The 22,523-nt window shown below is 44.1% G+C and overlaps 1 protein-coding gene across 2 annotated transcripts in view; it reads right to left on the bottom strand.

Moving 5' to 3' along the window:
- Positions 1-1,452: 1,452 nt before the first annotated feature.
- Positions 1,453-22,523, bottom strand: part of MGAT5B (alpha-1,6-mannosylglycoprotein 6-beta-N-acetylglucosaminyltransferase B) — a 218,547-nt gene continuing 197,476 nt past the window's right edge. Inside the window, exons 14-17 of one of the 2 annotated variants that reach the window (XR_010025196.1) lie at positions 7,712-7,786; positions 5,094-5,362; positions 1,671-2,177; positions 1,453-1,630 (exon numbers count right to left, since the gene is read on the bottom strand). Coding sequence is in view for 1 of the 2 variants with exons in the window: in XM_063120366.1 (XP_062976436.1) it covers positions 1,979-2,177; positions 5,094-5,362; positions 7,712-7,786 (543 nt within the window). In the remaining variant the exon portion in view is untranslated. Of the gene's footprint in view, positions 2,178-5,093; positions 5,363-7,711; positions 7,787-22,523 lie in introns of both variants that reach the window. The other variant, XM_063120366.1, reaches the window with a different exon arrangement.

The raw sequence follows: 22,523 nt of genomic DNA, 5'->3' as shown, positions 1-22,523 counted from the left end.
GAGATTGTGACTGGCTGAAGATCACCCTTAATGCATAATAGCTGAAGTGGGACTTGAAGTCATGTGGCTGCAGTCCACGAGACCAGTACTCTAACCACTGTACCACACTGGCCTACATTTCAAAACCCTGCTTGACTAGAAGTGACAGTGAAACCCAAAATACACCAATGTGGGCATCACTCAGGAACCAACAATGCCCCCCAAAAATTCAGGAAAAAAAATGTTTCTTTTCCATTTTTTTCTGAAGCCTTTTTTGGTTGTTCCCCCACCACCAGAAATTTTTTTTTAGAAAAATTGAAAAAAAAATGGAGAAAAAATAGATAATGGAACATTTTATTTTAGCATGATGAATAAAATGTTTAAGACTAGGTGTTCAGATATTTATTTCTCCAAATGATTTCTAAAAACGATGTACAGTATCAGATTACTACAATTTTGGTGCACCAAGGACAAGCAAGTCCTAGGTTGCAAACTGAGACTACAACTCTCAAATGCAAGAGCAAGATGCATTTCTTCCTCTAGGGGGCACTGCCATTGAAGCAGAGACTGAAAGTGATAGTGATGGCTATAGCTCAGGAAATGAGTTGGATTAAATTTCATGCATATTCATTGAATCTTGATCTCCCCCTTTTTCTCAGTTCTTTTTATGGGAATGGGTGCTTTATGTCTGCTTAAAAATGTTGTGGACTACCAGAGACATAAATAATTTTCTTTGTTACTAATGTTGATGGTTTCTTCTGTTGTTTCTTTTAAAATTATTTTTTGCCAGCTCCTCATAAACTGGCAAAACCAAAGAAGTCCCTTTCAGTTCAGGAGCTTGTAGTTCCAGGAGCTTGTTGTTACCAAGAAAAATTAAAAATTAAAAAAAGTAAATTCAATTTGTAATAATTGTTTGAATACACTATACTTTTACTATACCAAATGTAATAATTTTATGCCAAATCAACTTGGACATAATTACATTTTATGTTCCTAAAGTAACAAAGTGACTTTCAATCCATACAAAGTGCTAATATTGCAAAAAAAAAATTCAATTTTCCCAAAAATGTCCGTTTCTTTCCGAAACCCCCGGGAAAAAAACCCAGTTCTTTTCCATGGCTTCAAAATTTCTGGAAATGTTACTTCTCTATCCCCATCACCTCCATCTTTTGCCTCACTTACATGGAGAGAACACTCAGAGCTCAGGCAGCAGTTGAAAAATTAAATAATCCCCCCAATTTTTAAATTAAAAATAATGAAATAAACCCCAATTTTTTAAACCCTGGAAAAATATGGCCAGTCCTGGACTGCTGCAACCAGCCAGTGTAAACAATACTTAACTAGAAGGACTAGTGGTCTGACTCAAACTAAGACAGCTTCCTATATCCTTCCCCGTTTCAGCAGCCTTTTATTTCTCGCCACACTGCTTCCCTGTGGTAGTGCTGCAGTGTTGCAGATCACGCCATAGGTAGTGCAAGCATTTGAAGGCCTCTGGTCTTTTCATCCCAGTTTTCTCATGCTCTTCCGGAAAGGGTGGTGGAGGGAAGCCCTCTTTCCAAAGAGGTCCAGCCAAGTATTTTGAAACACAACCAATTCAAATAATTCCTCATAGACCATTCCTTGATTTTCCTGCTTTAATTTCAACTTTTTCCTCCCCCATAAAAAATAAAGATGTTTAAGGATGATGAAACCCTAAAGTGGTGCCTCATTGTCCTCCAGAGGAGTTTTCAACATGGCCCTTCTAAGCCTCTTCGAGGTCTCTGATGGTCTTGTATGTGGTAGGAGATATGCCATTAAGTAATGTTGGGAAAGGGTCATTCAACCCTCGACTGGTAGACAAAACAACCAATGAAGTTTCATTGACATCCAAGTATTTTTCACAAGTCTCCAAGGAGATGATCACATTTGGAAACCTTCTTGAGTATTGCAGAAGCTTTCATGGGAAAAAAAGTTACTTGTTGCATGTGGTAGATTACGACACGCACATGTCCTGGTGGAATCACAAACAGTCCCCGCACAGGGCCACTTGTCCTTTCTGGTAATTGCGACATGGACAGAGGCGCTGGTACTTGGTATTGCATCCTGCACAGCTGAACAAGAGCGGTTCCTTCTGGAGATAGCACTCCCGGACCTTTTCAGCCACTGCCGGGTAGAGGTGATTCATCTCGGACTCGATGCTATCACAGACGATGTTGAGTCTAGAGGGGGAGAAAACAGAGAGAGTGAGAGAGAGCTTTGCAGGGTGGATTCTTCCAGGGAAAGACTAGGGGGTGATGTGGTGGGTTTCAGCATGGTTCTCAAGAAGATATCTTCATGGAAGCAATGCTAAGAGCCGTTTCACACATTACACAGTAACAAACCTAGGGTTGCCATTGCAACAGGGACTCACAGCCAATTCTGTCACCCGATGCCGGGGCGGGGGGGGGGGGAGAGGGCAGGCCCATGAGCCTAATGGCCGCCAGAAAGCCATGCTACCTCCCCTCATTAGAACATCTTGCTGCCACTGCACACCAGGGATAGCAAGGGGTTTGGCGGCGGAGTGGTGCCAACCCAGCGCCATGAAGACAGCACCCAGAAATAGATGGGATGGTGATATCAGAAAAGCAGAAATGATGTTTCGAAGAACCCATAAAAACTGCAACGATACTTGGAACCTCCTCTCTCTAGGTGTGCCTTTCCTCCAGGACTGCCCCCCCTTGAAGAATGCTAGAGGCACTTGCCTTTAGGTCTGGGGTGGGGAACCTCTTCCAGCCATAGGGATGGATTCCATTTCAGAGAAGCTCTCCGGAGCTGCATTCTGGTGGTGGGCGGAGCTTAAGGCAAAGTGGGCAGGGCCAAATTCAAAAGTGGACAGATCGAAAATACACAAAATACCAGCATATTGTAGTTTAACGTTTTTATTGCCAATAACTAAGCCTTAGGAGGGGTTTTTCAAGTTTTTAGAATGGGGAAAAACTGCACAAGAGAAGCGGCATTGCCATCTAAGAAACTTGGAGGGGGGAAACAAATTTGCTGCCACCTCCCACCCACCCCAGGCCTGAGGTTCCCCAACACTGCCATAGGTGATGCTGGAGCCCTTCCTTCCCTTGCTGCTTGGCAAGTAGCCTGGCATCTCTTTAATAAACTCTGATCTGAACTAGTGATTCTGAACTAGCAATTTCTCAAAAAATGGTTGGATTTTAAGAAGCTAAAGGAGCTTAGCAAGTAGAATGTGAGCTCTGGCTCTAATTTATCATATAAAAATGTCACTCGGACTCAAATTGCCTGCTTGGCCGCCGTGACAAAAATGATAATGCGCCCATTTTAATTGTCCAGAGCTATGTATGGAGCTGGGTGGCAGATTTATGTTCTATTAAAATGTCAGTGCCTGTGTGTTCCAAATGTATGCTCACACAGACAGAGGGATAAAAAGGGGAAGGGGGAAGACAAAAGAATAATGGTGTCTTGAAAAATCCAACACCTTTCATCAGCAGAAAGCCATCCACACACAATACAACTAGAAGGTCTTTCCAAATATTTTTAGTCTGCTGTGTTGTGTGTAAAGGGCACTGAACAAATGTCATAGAGGCATCTACGAAAGAAAGAATTTACTCAGCAAGAATGCAAGAAGGTGCAGTGAAGAGGCTAATCAGGGCAGGGCAGACTTCAGGTTTGTGAGATCAATTCTGTGACCTGATTTGCAAGGAATGCTAACCCATGGTTTATTTAACCCCTGGGTTGCCTAAATCTGGGTTGTCGGGGTGTACAAACCCAGCAGAACTAACTAACCATGAACAACTCAAAATAATAATATTATTAATAACACATGGTTTGTTGTTAGGTGGTGAACACTGGGTTGCTTAAACCTTGGGTTGTCATTACACATGAATCTACAACTGTGGGTTGTTCACTTGTAGTTTCACCAGGTTATGTGGGCAGTGTGCAAGAGCGGTTTAAAAAAAAAAAAACACCCTCAGCTACTTTATAGCTTAGTTCAGACAACACTTTTCTCAATAGTGGTTTTAGAACTCCAAAGTCGAGTTTTTACATCATCATTGAGAAATGTGTTATCTGGCAAGAAAATTCCATGCAATGGTGGTGGGTTTTTTTTGGAAAACACTCCACACAGAATATCCACATTGTGCAGAGGAGAGTTCCTGCACAACGGTTGTGTTGCGTGTTGTGTGGCGGGCTCTGTGGAGTTTTCCCACTGGCTACAGAGTTCTCTGGCTAGAGCGGCGAAAGGAGGGAGTGTCACTCTAGGAGGGCTGCCAGGATTGCAGCAATGGCTGATTGGATACCATCAGGAGGACTAGGGCAGAGAGAGGGTGGAGGCACTGTCAATCAAATGTTGCAATGACTTTTACTCTACTCCACGGGAGCCCACAGTCACACAATGGCAGAGTTAGGACATGTTGTGAAGGGAGTAACCCTAAAAACTCAATTGTTGAATGGAGTTTTCACACTGCGTTGACTAATGTGTTGTCTGAAGTGAGCCTATGTGTCAAAACTACAGTGCTACAAAGGCATTTGGGATACAGGGAGGGAGCAGGTGAAGAAGGAGGGAAACAAACAATCCAGGGATTGAGAAAATATACCACAGTTTGTTCAATCATTTGCCAGACAAACCCTGGGTGGGGTAACAAGCCATGGTTATTGAAGGCTGGCCTAGAGTTTTATGTAATGGGATATTGCTCTTTTTCAAGGTTATCAACTAGTCCGGGTGAAACAATAAAAATATCAAAATTCAATCCAAGCTCGATTTTTTCCCCAAAGACCAAATTCTTACAGAACATCAAATTCCCACAAAACAAAACCCAGCTGTAAAATTCAGACTGAAGAGCTGAAATGTGATTTTTGCAAGCAAATAATACCATCTGTGAAACGCTCAGCTTGAGTTTTGCTGCAAGGTTCCATTTGTGTCACAAAAACGTCCCGTTTTCAATACAGTCTTACCTAAATGTCAAAACTCGACATCCATTCAGATGGAGATAAAGAATTGAACTTTACAATTTTGCCCCACAGCATCAAGAGAGAAATGCCTGGGCTGGGATTTGACAGTGCTGGTGTAACATAAAGGGGAAGAGAAGAGGTCCCAGGGAGAAGAAAGAGGATGGGAGACAGAACAGACTTACTGCTGAAACACCTCTTTCTTGTTGATGAACTTGAAAAACTCTGGCTCGCAGACCAAACCGTGCAGCTGACAAGTGCTGGTGCACGCCTGCCCTGTGCCTGAGATCCACACCTGCATGGAGTCTACTGGAGGCCAGGCTCGGGGGCTGCTGCTGGAATTGCCAGACCATGCCAGGGAAGTGGAGTTGGGCTGCAGGCTGAAGGGGCTTGCAGAGCTTTGCATAGTGTGGCTGTCCAGCTTGTCCGGCAGAGCAGCAAAGGCGCAGAAGTCCTACCGGGGTAGAAAAATGAGGGGTTAAATAGAGAGATTTTCCAAAGGCACTAACAGGCCAATCCTATGCCTCTCTGCCTGGATCATAAGTCCCTCTAAGTTCAATAGGCCTTACTCTGTGACAGTGCAATCCTATCCATGTCTACTCAGAAGTAACTCCCACTGAGTTCAATAGGCCTTGCTGCCAGATAAGTGGCTGTAGGGTTACAGCCTCAGAAGAATCCTTGTTTTGACAGCAGAAAGATGCTGCTCATAGAGTGGGATTTCAGAATCCTCTTTTCCCCACTGCACTCCCCCCGCCCAATCTGCTTCAGATGGTCCCCCTGGGCCAGAAGGGCACTCCAATGGCTGCAGGGTGGGGGGAAAGACAGGGAAGCCTGGTTCTGCTAGCGCCACCCCCCCACCCCCCGTGTGCAGAATGAGGATTCTGGATCCAAGCCAGAGACTTTAAGAACCAGGGGTTAACATGCTCCCTACCTTCGCCTCTCTGCCCATGTTTGCATTTTTCTAATGGCGCTGCTTCTAATGTTCTAATGGTGCTGCTTCTCCTGCACACAGCAGGACAGAGCAGCAATTCTGAGTTTAAAAAACATCGGACTTTTTTTGTCGTGCAAGGAAGGCCAGAAGGGGCGGAAGGCGCACGGGAGGCAGACAACGTCATGTGAGGGACCTGAGCAATAAAATGCTCGTCGGATGGAGCTTTTAGAATGCAGCCTTACTGCGCAACCACATTAAGCCCCACCATGTGCAATGGGGCTTACTCCCAGGGTGCTTCTAGACGGACAGCTCCTAGCACTACCAATTCTAAGGCATTGTACAGTTATTCCACCTTGTTCTCCTGACATGTTTTGTTTTGTGTGCGTGTGGCGGGGAGGGGGGGAAGAACAATAGAAGCAGTGGGGAAACAGGGGAGGCTGCTTTAGAAGTGAAAGACAGCATCCTCTGGACAACCCCCAAATACAATTCCATGTTTGAAGCAGAGTGATTGCGCAGTAAAAGCCTTGTCTGGAACCCCCCCCTGGTTTAGCATGCTCGCTCTCTAGTTAAGACGGGGAGGTGAAGGGTTGAACTTTGAGATGATATCGTTCATTTGAATATATCAATATTTTATTTTATTACTTATTTATTTATTACATTTCTGTAGTGCCTGAAAGCTAGAGCTCAACCTTGTGATGCCATGGATTACTCTTAGACATCTATTTCACCAGTCTGTAAACACATCTAAACTGGCGTAACTTCAAAAATCCTGAGTCTAGATCACCTTGTTGAGATTCCTTGGGGAAGCTCAAAAGCAGAGCATGACGGCAACAGCCTGGACACCTGAGGAGGCTGCTCCTCCACTTTCAGCTCTGTGGTATATATATAGTTTTTTTTAGTTTTCAGTTTGCTTATTTTTTTGTTTGTTACATAATTAGTTTTGCTTTTAAAATGCTATAATTAATTGGCAGCACTAACTTTTAGAAAACGAGCATATCCATTTTATCTTTTTACTCACGGACTCAAAAAAGGTCTTAATTGCTGACGATCATCTTGTTAGATATGTTTGTCCTATGATGGAGGAGCAGATAGGCCTCCTCCAGGACTTTCTGAAGTGCCAAACTCAGAATTTCTGACAAACTCCAGATGGTACCTCTGAATGAATCCTCCAACATGCCGTAAGCGCCAGGAGAAGTGCTCCATGGGAGGGCTCCAGGCTTGCTGTCTTAAACTGACTGACTGATAGCTACAATCTGATCAGCAACTTATGTGAGGCTATGTGCACGAGCTTACTCCTACCAGCCCTGTTGGACTGAACGGAGCTAAGAGCCACGCCATACATTTCAACAGAACCTGGTACATGTGATGGACTATCTAGCATATCTCCCCCTTGTTATCAGAATATGCAAAGAGGCTACATAGCTCAGTGGCAGTGTACATACTCGGCATGCAAAAGGTCCCAGATCCAATCTCTGGCATCTCCAGCAAAATAAAATAAAATGTCAAGCTGCAGGGCTGGAGAAGAACTTCTTCTTGAGACCTGGCCTGGAGGGCCACTCCTAGTTAGAGTCCCGCATTCATCTGGACTAGATGGTCCAATGGGCACATTCTGCAAGATGCACCTTCATTTATTCATGAATTCCGCACCCCCACATCAATTACCCAGTTCCCCATCAGCCCAAATGGCTATTTCCCCCATAGAGTGTCTCTGAAGGAAGGAGCAGGGAAAAAGTCCCCCCCACACACACACCTTCCCTCCCCCTGAGCCATCAAATCTAGATGTGGTTAAAGGGAGTGGTAAAAACTGTTGGGCATGAATTGACTTTGGTCAGAAAAACAAACGAACTGCAGAACAAGATACCGATTAGCTACCTGGTACTGGATGTAGGCATGAATTCGTTCCAGCATTCCTTCAGATGTGTACTCATAGGGCAGGTAAGGGTCAACCTGGAGAAAGGGAAGAGCAAGAAGAAGCAGGAGTCAGCAGGCCTCCCCCATTTCCATGTTCTGTCAAGGTGATATGAATGCTCCAATGTTTTGTAAACAGGGTGCCCTAACATTTCACAGTTGGAAAGGGCAATACAAACAGGTAAATTAGATTACATTTCTGTAATTGTTTGAGTGATTAAAATATTTGCACCCTGCCTTTCCCCATTTGGTTCAAGGTGGTTTGGAAAAATCAGTACAATAAAAATAGCTATAAGAGAAACAAGCAACCACTCGCACACCCATTTAAAACAACGGGTTCATTAAACATAATAAAATCCACTGTGAAATATATATCTCTCTGTGTTAACTTTAGCAGATTTTTTTTTTTGCAAGGATCTGTGTGTGCCTGTGTCTGTGTGTGCATACATGCACAGGCGCAGCTCACGGACCCCTAGCTAAGACTGCATGCAGCCCTCCAAGCACAAAAGGATATGCATCCCTAGGGTGATAGAGAGAACAGCTGGATGAAACAAGAGAGATCTTCTCTGAAAACAGGTATGAGAGCTCAGATGCCAAAAGGAGGGTCGGTGCACAACAAAAATATTCGCCCCCAGATGGCTGCAGTCTCCACTCAGATCTCATGTGGTTTGAGAGCTTTTAGTTGAAAGTGTGGTGATAGTTGCACATTTATTTGTTTTTGTTTCTAGCAACCAAAGCTACAAACCTTACTCCTGGAGAAAGTGGGGGGTGGGGGCAAGCTCCTGGTGGTTCCACATAGACCTACAGTCCGATTGGAATCCACCAGGGGAAGAGCCTTCAGTGTGGTGGCCCCCCTCCTATGGAATTCCCTGCCTCTGGAGGTCAGGCAGGAGCCAAGTTTGTATTCCTTCTAGTGCCTCCAGGAAGCCTTCCTTTAATGACCAGCCACAGTTTATTTTGCACTTTGTTTCTTTTAAAGATGTACTTTTAATGTGTTTTTATTCTGTTATTCGATTTGTCCACAGCTCCAAAATTCTTGGATGGGGAGTGGTATATAGTGTGTGTGAATAAATGAATAAACAATCTAACAAAGTTATCTTCTTCTTTTCTTACAAATCCCAGAAACGCAGACTTTGCCATGACACCACACATGCCCATCTGTCATGAAGAGTTGCAAAGGAGAACGCAAAGCGCCGTCAGAGCCCTCCGACAGCAATTCGTACACCTCGCCAGCATTTTCTGAGCAAAGCCGTCTGCAGCCAGCAGTGTGTGAGACTGCTGGCATCTTCTGCCGGGTCTGTGACAGGCCTCTGACTTGGCGTCCAGCTGGCTCCTCGGTGCCACTTTCCTTGGGCATGTGCCTGTCCTCCTCAACAGGGCTGGCAAGGGTCCCATTGGATCTGTCAAAAACACTCACGCGAGGCAATGCCGGCAGATGCTCGCACCCATCTGCTACCAGGAGACAGTTGGAGGCAGCCTCATCTTGAAAGGCAAGAGGCCCAACAACAGACGGACTCACCAGGGCAAGTGGTTCCTAATGATCCCTTCCCTTCCCTTCCCCCTTAAAAGACAGAAAGGCAGATCAAAGCCAGTTTAAAATATGCCAATTAAGAATAAAGCTAGGTGATGAGACGCATATGGCAACTTCCAGCAACAGCCCCCTTGCATGCTTTACCCTGCCTGTGCTTCCGAAGAGTACAGACCAAACTGCTAGCAAACACACACACACACACACACACACACACACACACACACACACACGGGCAAGGGAGTGTGGGCTTTAAGCAGCTTATCAGGATAGCTTCTCTCTCGGAGGATTTCTCTGATCATGAGGCTTCCTTTTGCTCTCCCACCTATTGCTTCTCATTTTATACTTGGAATGTAAACACAAGGCATGCCAACATGGTTTCGTTTGATCCCGACAAGCCACCTAACACCTTTGTGGATTTGCACAGAAATTCTTGCCAGCATGCAAAGTAGCTGCACTGACACTGGCCTGTGAACAAGGGCTGCCAAATACACCATCCCCAGAACAATTCAACAGCATCTCAACCTCCAAGCTGACCAATGAAGCCAACAGCGTGTGGCAAATGACCAAGTCACTAGTACAGCCTTTCTCAACCTGGTGCCCTCCAGGTGCTTGGGGCTACAATTTCCATCAGCCCCAGCCAGCAGGGCCAATGGTCAGGGATGATAGGAGCTGCAGTCCAAAACATCTGGAGGGCAACAGGTATTTGTTTATTTATTTATTTCATTTTTTTATTCTGTGCAATAGGAAAGCTGTAGTAAACATTCAAAGAATTGGTCTGTAGCAGGATTACAGCTTAAGGGCAGGTAGCACAATTTTCACTGGGAAAAGATTTGCAGAATCCTAAATGGGATCCAGACCCATTAGCTACTGTTTTTAGAAGGCTATGGGAAGCCCTTAATTTGAGGGAGCAGGAGTCAGTGTGTGGAGCTTATGGATTCCATTAAAGGCACATCCTCCAGCTTTTGGGTGGCTGTATGTCCTATTGTACACAGGACAGCCCTCTATTTGAAGATATCCTCCGTTTGAAGAGCTATCCAGTTCAAGTCCAGTTTAAAGATAAAGAACTACAGTATGACAATGGAACCAGTTACCTAGGGAGGTTGTGGGCTCTCCCACACTAGAGGCCTTCAAGAGGCAGCTGGACAGCCATCTGTCAGGGATGCTTTAGGGTGGATTCCTGCACTGAGCAGGGGGTTGGACTCGATGGCCTTAGAGGCCCCTTCCAACTCTACTCTTCTATGATTCTATGATGTTGAAGTTGCCCATCCACAGCCCTTGGACAGTGAACTTTGGTGAGATGAACTGCATTTCTATTTAAATTACAGCTATTTCTAAATTTATTTCTATACATATACTAGCACATGCAAGTATTACACAAATTGGTGTCCTCTTTTCTCTGCTTCTTTTGGTGAGGTGTAAGTGGCCACCCTATCTAGTTTTGAGTTAAAGTCCCATGTAGGCCTGGTTGGGTGGCAGAAAGACCGGACAAAGCACTTCCTCTCTTCCCCACTTCCCTCAAAATATTCAAAGTCCAAAAAAAAGTGAATGGCCATTTGCAGGGAATAACTCATCTCTGCACCCATCATCACTAGTTGTTTCCCCCCCCCCCCCCCCAGCTATCCCGGAAGAAAAAACAAGAAAAAGCCCCGAGGAGTCTCATTGGATATTTTACATTTTCAGCTTATGTTTTATTGCACCAGAAAAAGCCAAGCTCTATGTAAAATGGGCCTGCCGCTGAGAAAGATTAGCATTTAAATGGGGGATATGATTAGCTACAAAATCCAGCAGGGCTATGGAAAGAACAGAGCAGGAGGGAGGGAGGGAGAGAGAGTCTAGTATTAGGGAACCAAGGAGCACAAAACAGTGGTTGGTTTCTTGCCTACTGGCAATAATGAAGGCGCTACATATTGTGGACACTTGAACCAGCCTTGTTGCTTTTCCATTAGCGATGCACGGAATGTCACTACAGCTGCATCAGAGGGCAGTCTTTACATCCTCTGTTGACAGACACATGCTGTTCTGCACCCCACTTTCCCTCCCTCTTGACAGAGTGCTGCTAATGGAAGTCCCTCTTCCATTTAGTCCATCGTTGCTGGATGCCCAGGGAGTGGTGACAGATAACTCCGTCTTCTCCTAACAAGGCCAAGCAGCTGGGCTTAAGAAAGGTGCTTCACCCCTCCCTCCCTCTCCCTCCCTCTCTCTTTTGGTTTCTTCATTTTAAAGTTTTGTTCCTGGTCTGTTATTAAGGCAGCGTTAGTGTAGGTGGGCCAGCCTGCTGCTTGCTGAAAATCTGATATTCCAAATGATTTGTGAGCTTTAGAAAAGGAATATTCAAAGTAGCAGGAGGCTGCTGCCAGTTCTTTATAACAGATTTCTTTGGATACTTTAAACAAAAGGTCTTCAAAGCAGGGTGTTCTGCCTGCTGGAAAGACAATTGTTGTCAAAAGCATTATAAAGCAGTAGTGTAGATCCTGCCCTGGTTCTCCTTTCATAGGAGAAACAATTCTCTCTCTCTCTCTCTCTCAACACAACTATGAAAGATACAGGGGCCCTGTCATTTTCCATGTCTGGTCATGGCATGTGTCACCAAGCATGCAATGCTACTATGTGGTCTGAAGGTCATGGGATCATGCAGCGGTGGTGGTGATGGTAGGTCTAATGCAGTGATCAACTACCTTCAGCTTGTCCACACTTTTGGCTGTCCACAGAACTTCCTGCTGCCTGTGAAAAAGTGGAACTTCTGCTCACTTTTTCCTGCTGATCAGCCACAAGCGGGGTGGGGGCAGGGAACAGATCACTATTTCTCCACGGCCCTCAGCAGAGGGGAAAGAGTGATCTTGGTGAGAATCAGTAGAGGGAGGGGGCAAAAAAGCTTTAACCTCCCAACTAGTGATCCTGCCCCAAATCACTGTTCCTTTGCTGCTATAATGCCATTTCATCACTGCTGGAAACCGCTTCTGCCAACAAAGCTGTGTACCTTGTGGATTGCTGCTATTGTGTGACGTTCTACAATATTGCCAGATCTCCCTTGCGGGCTCCTAGCTGTTGTTTTAACAGATATTTAACCAGCTTACCACATGACAGAGGTGGTGATCCGTGCTCAGTATACTTGGAAGTGCTTTCAAGAGGCTGCTGTGTATTGTCTGGTCCTAACCCAAGAGCGTTTTTGAAAGGTTTGTTTCCAAGGTGGTAAAGTAGAGGTCAGAGCGATATGCCTCATGAGACTTCGCAGGAATCCATTCTGGGACAGATCTACACCAAGCAGGTCATAACACTTTGAAAATGGTTTGATAATGGTATGTGGGATGCGTCCTAAAGAAATAGTGTAGAACCTGCCCTGCTTAATGGTGGACCAGTCAGGACCAAAGGCACAGAACCTCAGGCATTGGGGGCAGGTCCAGCTCTCTGGGAAGTTCCAATTTGGGGCACCGCCTATGCCCATGGCTCCATCTCATGGCCCCATCCCATTTCCCCTAACCACTGATGGTTAGGTGTTTTTGGCTTTTGTGCAGAGTTGTCCCAATTCTAAATCTTGAAATGGCTGCCCTAAGGCTTAGTTACTGACAAGTAAGAGCTTTAAGCTAAAAATATGCTGGTATTTTGGAGGGTTGGATCCAGGAGCTGCCTTTCCTGGGGGAAAAAGCTCCACTCATGGAAGATCCCTACACCTGATTTTTGAGGATCCCCCTGCCCCACGTACCACAGCTCTCATCCCATTCAGCAGGGTCTCCTGACTCCCTGTGTAGCATTTTCAGGGGGGTGAAGAGGCTTCTGTGGGAAGGAGGTGGCAGGGAAGTCCACTTCCACCAGTGTAGTTGATCTGGCATAAATCTGGATCTAACCCTTGGTGTTTGAGACTTTGGCCCCATTCACCACTGGAATCTGGCCCACAAGAACTTCTCTGAAATTGAATTTGGCCCAAGAGCTGAAAGTGGTTCAACAACCCTGCTATATAAAGCAAAATTTAATTGGTATATAATGTCCCCACCCCTCAAAGGACCATTGTCCTCAGGTGGCTATCCCATTATTGCTACTTTGGTTTCTACATAGCAGCTATGCTTAATAACCAGGCATGCCTAGCAGCATTACCAGATCTACCCCTTGTGTCAAATCATTATGATCCCATCATGGTAACGCTGTATGGCTCTTGCGCATTTATACCTCGTAGGACACACAAGGACATCTCTTGTGGTATTTTGGATAATGTCGAATAAAAAGCAGGAAATAACACTATGAACGTGGAATATGGAATGCAGTTATCAGTGCACGTCAATACTACTATAAAGTATCAGTGTCGATTTAGCATGTGACAGCTAAAGCAGTAGGATGGGAGGTGAGAGGGATTCAATAAATTGGGGGTCTTTCACTGTGATTGGACATCCAACTCCTTTCATGTGATCCTGAATTTGAGCAGGAAGTCCCATGTGAAAAACCACTTAGAAACCCATCAGAAAAAAAGAAACAAGCCTTTGTCAAGAAGTCAAATGAGTGTTCAGAATCATCTGCGCTGAAATCCTTGAGTGTCATCACATGGAGGAAAATCACGTTTGCTTACTGTCACTTCTCCGCCCATGCATTTATCCCTCATTACTTCCTCTTTTGAAAGAGGGAGTAAATAACTTGCACAAATAACATTCAGTGGGCTGTTTTGATCGCACTGCTTCTCCTGCCCAAGCAGGAGATGGTGGCAAGTTCCATCTCAAAAAATAAGTTGGACTTACTGGGGTGGGGGGTTTTGGTGCAAAAAAGGCTAGAAGGGGCAGGAGGCATCTGGGAGGCAGATGGCATCAAGAGAGGGACCCGCAAGACCAGTCATCTGCTGGAGCTCCTTGTCTGCAGGAAAAATGTGGATTCCTGCACCAGTGCACCTTGAGACTTTGGAAGAGTATAATTGTGGAAGAGCATATGCGGAACTGTGCTTGAATAACACTTGTATGTGCACAGAGATAAAGTGTAGGTATTTCCAGCAGCCCAGATTTCTGACACATGTTCTGGCTGCTTCTCTGCCTTCATCATTCAAATGGATAGTACATTTTAAGAATGGATTATGAAACCATACTACTGTTATTTTTACCATGTAGTTTTGCCTTTAAACTGCTGATTGTCAATGGAGGAAGAAATAAATTTTACAGGCATATCTGAAAAGAATCTTTTAGCATTCATCTAGTATTCATCTAGTATATGCATCTATCACTTCCTGAATGTTGTGCTCTAGTACATTGACTGCCTTCTCTCTCCCATCCCAATTTTAGGCAATCCTTGTTCAGATAGTTAGAGCTGATAAGAAATATTCTCATGGAAATTTATATACATCAAACTTGCCAGATTCAAATGGTCCAAATATCTATACAAAGCCTGCTCTGATTCTGTAAACGTAACAAATTACAGCTCTCTTTTCAGCGTTTACAAAGGAAGTGAATGATGAAACTTAACAAAAGGACCAAGGTGTAACTGACAACAGATAATACATGTCTGTCTCTTCTTACACTTGTATGTCACTCCTTAGATATCAGTCCGTAATTTGCCAGGAAATGATTACAAATGGAAGGATCCTTATATTAGGAACACTTCACACATGACTTTTTTCCCCTGCATGGGTATGGAGAAATGTGGTCGCCCATGTACACAGTCATGTGAAAATCAAGCAAGTGTCCATTTTGCCACATGTAGACATATTTGGAAATGTCTACATAAGAATGAAGAAGAAATTCTTAAGAGAGCTAAAGAAGAATGTTACTAATGACTCATTTGTAGTCCTTAGTTCTTGATATGGGATGCTGAAAGGGCATTTTTTAATGAAACAATGAAACTTTGCTGCTGGAGAGGTATTGCTTTCATAGACAAGGCTGAACCATTGCTAAAATTCGAGTCGGGAAGATTTCCCTCCTGCCACCAACCCCTGGTCAGTTTTGCTGGTGTAGATGTGGATGGGGGGAGCTGTATCATCTTCTTTTGTAATGTGCATTCCAAGTCACATGTTTTGGGTGGGTGCGCTTTGCAAATCTTCTATTTTTCTGCAAGTGTTTGTGTAATGCTAGGCCTAGCATCCTCCTGCCCTCTTCATTTAGAATAGTATAATGTGGACATCTGAGCTAATCTGCAAAGGTCATTGAGTAGGAGGATTCCTGTTATAGTAAACCAAGTTGCATCTTTTGCAGCCTCCAGGTCTACTTCTCCCTGTTGGGTTCCCTCTTCCCACACCTTTTCTGTCATCTCGTCTGATGGCTGCAGACTAAAACCACTACATTTCCATCATGGCAAGGGAGGTTCTACTCCAAGAAATGAAATCTCTCTCAATAACAGCAGCAACAATTGCCACCACCATTCCAGTCCCTCTGCCTCTGTCTTTCAAATATGCAAAGTAAGCAAACAACATAGATCTGATGTTAATAATTTATTCTTCACCAATGGATGATCATGGACAGGCGGAAGGAGCTATGAAAGGCATTCAAGCTCACTCCAGATGACTGGAAAACCTGCTGAGCTCACCCCCTCCCCCAGTTTATGAGAGTTCACCAGGCACGGCCTTTCTTCATAACAAGAAGGGATGGAAACTTGCATATATATATATATATATATATATATATATATATATATATATGTGGACAATGTCAAGATACTGAACTCAACTCCCATTCTCACCCCCAAAGTTTGCACTGGTGTGCTAGGGATATCCACAATCCTAGGCAGGATCTACACTACTGCTTTATAATGATTTATAACAGTACTGACAACTGTCAGGGCCCATGACACATTCCAAATACCGTTTTCAAACCACTTTCGTAGTGTTATACACTGCTTGGTATAGATCTGGCCCTGGCTACAGATTCCATCCAGCCCTACAGCTCTATGATGCAAAGGTCACATTATTGTCCTATAAACATCTCACCAGAGCTTGGTCAGTGGGCCATGAGCCAAGAGCCTCTTTTGGTTTATGACCCATTTTCTGTGCATTGTTCCAGCCACATATATGCCGGACAGAGTTATTTCTTCTGTTCTGATAGAATGCGACTCCAAAGGCTGGAGGAGATGACACTCAGCACCCTCTCGTCATAAATATCTCACCTGAGAGTTCAGCAAGGCTGGAAATTGTATCCATTATATCTAATTACAGGTGCAAATGGTAATGAGTTACGACATAATGACAGGAGTTGATACTGCCTATGAATTATTGAACTTGCCCCGGTTTGATTCGGTAACTTTCAAATAGCTATTTGATGGGCACTTCTGTGAGTTCCTTAAATAGAAGAGTCTTGCTTGTCATAACCCAGATTACCTATTTTACTCTCCTAGCAGGGAGCTCAGCATTGTATTTCACAGTGTTTCACACATAAAACAGATTTCTATATGACAGAATTGTCCTACTTTAATGCCAATAGCAAAAAAAGGCAATTCTGCTTCTGTGACATTGGGCGATGACTAAGGGTGTTGTTGAAATTGCCACAGATTCAAAGGAGTTTGGATTTCTATGAACCTGACCTGCAAATTCTGCCGTGGACAGCCCTTTTCCAGGTTGTGCGGAATATGTGGACTTGCAGACCAGTTTTGTTTTGTTTTACTTGGGGGATTTGCACAAATCTGCACTAATGTGCATTAGTGCAAACGTGCACTTCTGCTAATGCATCTTTGAGCACGTGGATTGAAATTCTTGTACAACCCTAAAAAAAACACAACACCAATTTCTTCAATGAGTGGACGGCAGAATGAAAGATGCCTGACAGTCCACAAAACAGAAATGGAACAGATTTGACAAAATCCATACATCCCTAGCGGTGATGATGTAACGTAGGAAGCTGCATTTGGTCCATCCAGCCCAGAATTATCGACTAGCAGCACATTTCCAGGATTTCAGGCAGGCAGGGATATTTCCAGCCCTACCTGGAGATGCTGGGGATTGAACCTGGGACATTCTGCATGTAAAACAGATGCTTTATCCACTGAGCTGTATATCCAACCAGCTTCTTGCCATGCATTAGTGATGCCCCCCCCTGCAGGGTTAAGCAGGGCATGAAGAAGGCTGCACAAGGGCCAGTGAAGGGCTTCATTCAACCCAAGCGATCTTAATGAGACTAGACTGGTGGGTGCCATACATGCTCATTACATCCCATCAAACTGTTTTGGCCATAAAATATATGGAAAGGCAGCATATAAATAAAATGACAATGACACAGGCAAGAGGGATGGAGAAAACAGCAAAGAAACGAGGGCGTCTACAAAATCCCCGGAATGGCCACAAACACCATTCTGAAATGCTCTCAGTAACACTAGTCCTTATTTTATGTATCATGTCAGAACACCACTCTTCCTCCAATGAACACAGGATAACACGCATGGGATTAAAAGGTAGGATAGACTCAAAAAGAATGGTTTTCTCATAGTCACCCAGCAACATCCATGGCTGAATATGAACCCTGCTCCTCCCAGCCCTAGTCCAAAAATGTATCCGCTGTTGCATAACTCACAGGTAAATCTTAAAATATATACACTGATGCTCAGGCGTTTGGGTCTGCACTAGATGATGAATTGATCAGACCCATTGTAATATAATTGCAAGGGGGAGTAGCATGCAAGAGAATTCCCACTGTTAGATCCCATCACAGATAAAGCAGGGACTCCTCCAGGGCTTGGAGTCAGATCCTGCCCCTTGGAGGAACTCAAGCGGGCTCTGCAGGTTTCTTGAAAAGCCTCTGCAGGCCAGATTAAGCCTGTGGCAAGTATGGTCTGCTTCTCCTCCATATTCTTGCTTCTTCCCCTACAAGTCCCTTGTCTTCATTTTCAGACTTTTGTACATGTATCTACATTTCAGATACTGTTCTGGCAATGACTTATCATATAATCTATTGCACCATTGCTTGCTCCTGATTGGCATGATACTTTGTGGCATGCCTTTTGTCCTGAGATCTCCCACAACATGGTCTCTCCCACAGACACCAAACACATTTATTATTATTGCATTTATATCCTGCCTTTTTTCCTCCAAGGAACCCAAGGCAGCATACATAATCCTTCTCCTCCTCTCCGATTTTATCCTCACAACAATAACCCTTTGAGGTAGGTTGGGCTGAGAGTCCGTGACTGGCCCAAAGTCACCCAGTGGGTTTCCATGGCCAAGTGGGGAACAGAACCCAGATCTCCCGAGTCCCAGTCCAACACTACACCACATTGGCTCTCAACACCACATTGCCAGCCAGCCTTGACAGAAAGGAGGAGGAAGCTGTAGAATCAACCATGGCTTACCTTCCAACGTTTCATAGGTAAAACCTGAAATATTTTTGCAAAATGATAAGAACTCTGTTCTCAAATGGCTACACTTACATATTGCTGAATTTAGCTTAACCAGCCTTTTCCTAGCTCCACCCACTCCCAACAACTTTAAAATGGATCTCTCATTGAACTTATTACAGTACAGCTACAATTCAAACAGATTCATCAATATTTATCATCTGGTTTGTGTGCGCACCTTAAATCTTACTTGCATTTAAGCCATCACAGGAAGCACCCTTGTATCTCCTTCAAGCAGGACCCGTCTGATGGGTAGGGAATAGTTTGGAAGATGCTGTGGTGATCATTCCCAAAGGCATTGCTCCTCTGAATGAAACTCACTCCGATGAAAGTATGATGAAGTGGTGGTTACTCAGCTTTTGGCCAAGAGCATAACATGTGTCAAGACTTCCCTTGCTCAAGACCAGCTATTTTGATGGATTTTGATCAAAGGTTTTGATATGTGTTCAAAAGTTCAGGGAATGAAGTCATCACAATATATCTTAATACAATGGCTGGTTCTCTCCCATCTTGAGGAACCAAGCAAGCTAAAATCTCACCCCCAAACCATTACTCTGTGAGTAATGGTTACAGTCCTTGGGCCCTACTGTCTTCATGTGGCATTTTACCTTTGTTGATCTGAGTGTCTTCTATTGTATAGCCAATATTTCCTGCTACTTTTCTTGATAAATCCCAATTTTGCCATTTCGGACTGCCTTTTTAAAAATTCTTTTAGTCTCTAACTATGATTCTTCTCACTATCATCAGATACATAAAGTAATTGCATGGAAGTAAGTGCTATGAAGCCACTCTTCAAGAAGACCTCAAAGATTTTTTTTTTATTTAATTCACCTTAGGGAGTCCAATAGCAGCCAAATCATTCTACAGCTAGATAGCACAGTGTTCTAGCTCAAAGAATAAGCAAACTGACTTGGCTTTAACACAAGATGTCACCTCTCAATTATGTATTGGCTTCCCCCAGGTCCAAGGCTAGAAACTGGCACTATCCGAGCTAATCTTCTACTAAATTAAATTTTGGCAATTTGTGCTAACTAAGTTCAGTAGGTCTACCTGGTACAACGTAAAACAAAATCTGGACTCAAATGGAGTGGTGTGCCCATAACATCTTTCTCCCATAGAGGGAGACTGTCACTCTGGTGATAGATGAAGTTCTGGAAAGGTCTTAAGCACGGCAGCGACCAACAGGAAGTACGATGTGTCAGATTTTAATTAAACAATTATTTTGGAGAAATTGGCACTTCGCCACAGCCTGGAATACACATTCTGAATTCTTAAATAGAAGGAAGAAAAGAGAGAGAGAGAGAGAGAGAGAGAGAGAGAGAGAGAGAGAGGAGGGAACAACAGGCGCTCTTGGGACCGTGGCTAACAGATGGGTCATCAGAAATGGCGCAGTGAAGATGAAAAATGCAGAAGAGACAAAATAATGAGGAGAGAGTGGTTGCAACCAAGGTATTGCAGGGTGATCTGAATGAAAACTCCAGAGGAGGAGGAGGAAGAGGAGGAGGAGACTTCAGTGAGGTTGGGAAACCTCCTTCATCAATGACTCCCTTCATGCTCTGGTCAGGAAGGGAACAGATGACAACCCTATAACAAAAAGCCATTAAAAAAAATCACCAGCACATTTAGTCCTGACAGGCTGACTGAGAAGTTAAGAAGTAACAAGCTTTTCTTAATTATGCTTGGTTCAAGATGCATACGTACAGAAGCTTGGGGGTGATGGAAGGAAGTCATAGTCAGAAAACCCTTCCTAGGATGTATTCTCTTTGGCATCAATACCATAAAACAAGGTACTCTTTTGGCTCTTTGGGACTATTAAGAGCATTGAGTGGAAGAAACAGCACATAGAAACATGGGAGGCTTCCTTTCAAGATAGGCCCAGATATGATATACCATATATTATTGATATATATTATTTGTCACACAGACGCACACACCAACCATTGCAGTGTGTGAATATCCCTTCCCACGGAGACCCAAACCAGATGTGCACATTCCTTGCATGCATGCACTTAACACTGCATTTCTTTGCTATGTAAATAGCAGCCATGGGGAAGCGTGAGCAATCATGAGCCTGGGACAGGGGAAGTTTAAGTCTTTCTTACTCTGCCACGGGCCCTGACAGAAATTACCCTGCAAAGTTGTAACTTGCATCCCAACGAAAGCCCCCATTGGCAGCAACGAAGGCATCCTTTGAAGTGGAAATAGCAGCTTTGCAGACACAATTTTCATCAGGGTTGTAGCCCTTCCCATGGCCTGAGGCAGCTCAGACTTTCCTGCGGCTGCTATTTACATAACAAAACCAGGCACATTTCTTGCATTCACACAGTTACCCCTAACCCTTAATAGGACTGGTGGAGGGGATGCATTCGGGCAAGCTACCTCTACTTATGCACTTCAGGATCTTTCCAATCCCTTTCACTATGTCAGAAGGCACATTGCACATAACATTTCATCATGTGCTGTGTCACACCTTTGCAGGAAATTGTGTAAGCCCTGCACGTAGATCACGGGTGGGCAACACAAGACCCATGGGCCTCGTAGGGCATCCCACCAGCGTGGAATTTGTTTCTATAGTGGTTGCAAAAAACACACTGATTTTTGCAAGGAAACAAGCATGTGTGCATCTTCTTGCAAGCAGAATCATGCTCTTGGAACCCTACTAGGAGCACGATTCCGCTTGCAAAGAAGGCGTGAACTCCTTGGATGCCTTGGTTCCTTGCAAAATCGGTGCGCCTCTTTTGCCACCACTGCAACAATTCCAGAGGAAATTGCAGTAGGGGTGGGACTAGGAACGTCAGTGAATTCCACAGTGGAATCAATCAGGTTTGGATTTCTATGAATCCAACCTGCAGATTCCACAGCAGACCATTTTTGCCTGAGTAATGCAGATTCCACGGACTTGCAGACCATTCCCCCCCTCTCAAATTTAGCAGTACAAACATATGTAAAATACAAAAACACTGATGCTAAAGCATGAAAATGCATATTTTGTAGGGATTTGCACATTTTGCAGGGATTTGCGCATTTTCACAAATGCAAATTTGTGCAAATTCAGAAACTTTAAAAAATCTGATTCTGTCAATGAGTGGACGATGGAACAAAAGGTGCACGACAATCCGCAAAATGGAGATGCAATAGATTTTGCACAATCTGTACATCCCTAGGTTGGAGGCAGCCCGCAGTGGGTTCAGGGAAAGCAATGTGCCCCCTTGATGCCAGGACATTGCTCACTGCTGACTTAGATTGGAATACATCATGTGGATATACATCACCTGTATATCCACATGCTGGGAAGCTTTTTTTGGTAGAGATTTGCATATGTATTGGCATGTCATATACAACCACCTACACATTATAATAACCATGCTATTTTAAACATGGAAGTGACACTACTGTAACATGAAATGGCCGGATGTTTCTTGGAGAAATGCTACAATTATCTTCTTATTTGAGTTTGCATTTAGCAGACAAGACTGTAAGTCCAGGGAGCCTGCCTGATTTCATTTATTGCTTTGATCTGACAGTGTTTTAGAAAAATAATTATTAAAATAATACTTTATATGATATATAGTTATCTAGCAGCAACAGCAGTAGTGCTAGAATGGTCCTACATTCCACTTGTTTAATTGGGGTTGGAATTAGATATGTACATAGTTTGCTTTTTTTTGTCAGCTGCCTGAAGCTACTGGAGGTGGGCAAGCTGTAAATGTAAATGAATAATAAATGCTGTCCATTCATCCTAAAGCACTGCTAGACAATGTGTAGCTGGCTGAGGGTGAGCTTTGTAGAAGGTAAAAGGAAAGAGGCCTGCACTAGTGTCATACTCATGACTGCACTACTCACACACCTCAGGTATATGGAGCGGAGCAGTATTCCGTAACCACAGGCATCCCCATTGAAATGTGTAATAAGGAACATTCCCTTAAATACATGCCTGGGTGAAGAGCCAGGCATGAAGACCAG

This window comes from Elgaria multicarinata, chromosome 3 (genome assembly GCF_023053635.1).
Source record: "Elgaria multicarinata webbii isolate HBS135686 ecotype San Diego chromosome 3, rElgMul1.1.pri, whole genome shotgun sequence".
Classification (NCBI taxonomy): Eukaryota; Metazoa; Chordata; class Lepidosauria; order Squamata; family Anguidae; genus Elgaria; species Elgaria multicarinata.
The sequence above is the reverse complement of the archived record's forward strand: the minus strand, read 5'-3'. Positions and strand labels throughout refer to the sequence as shown.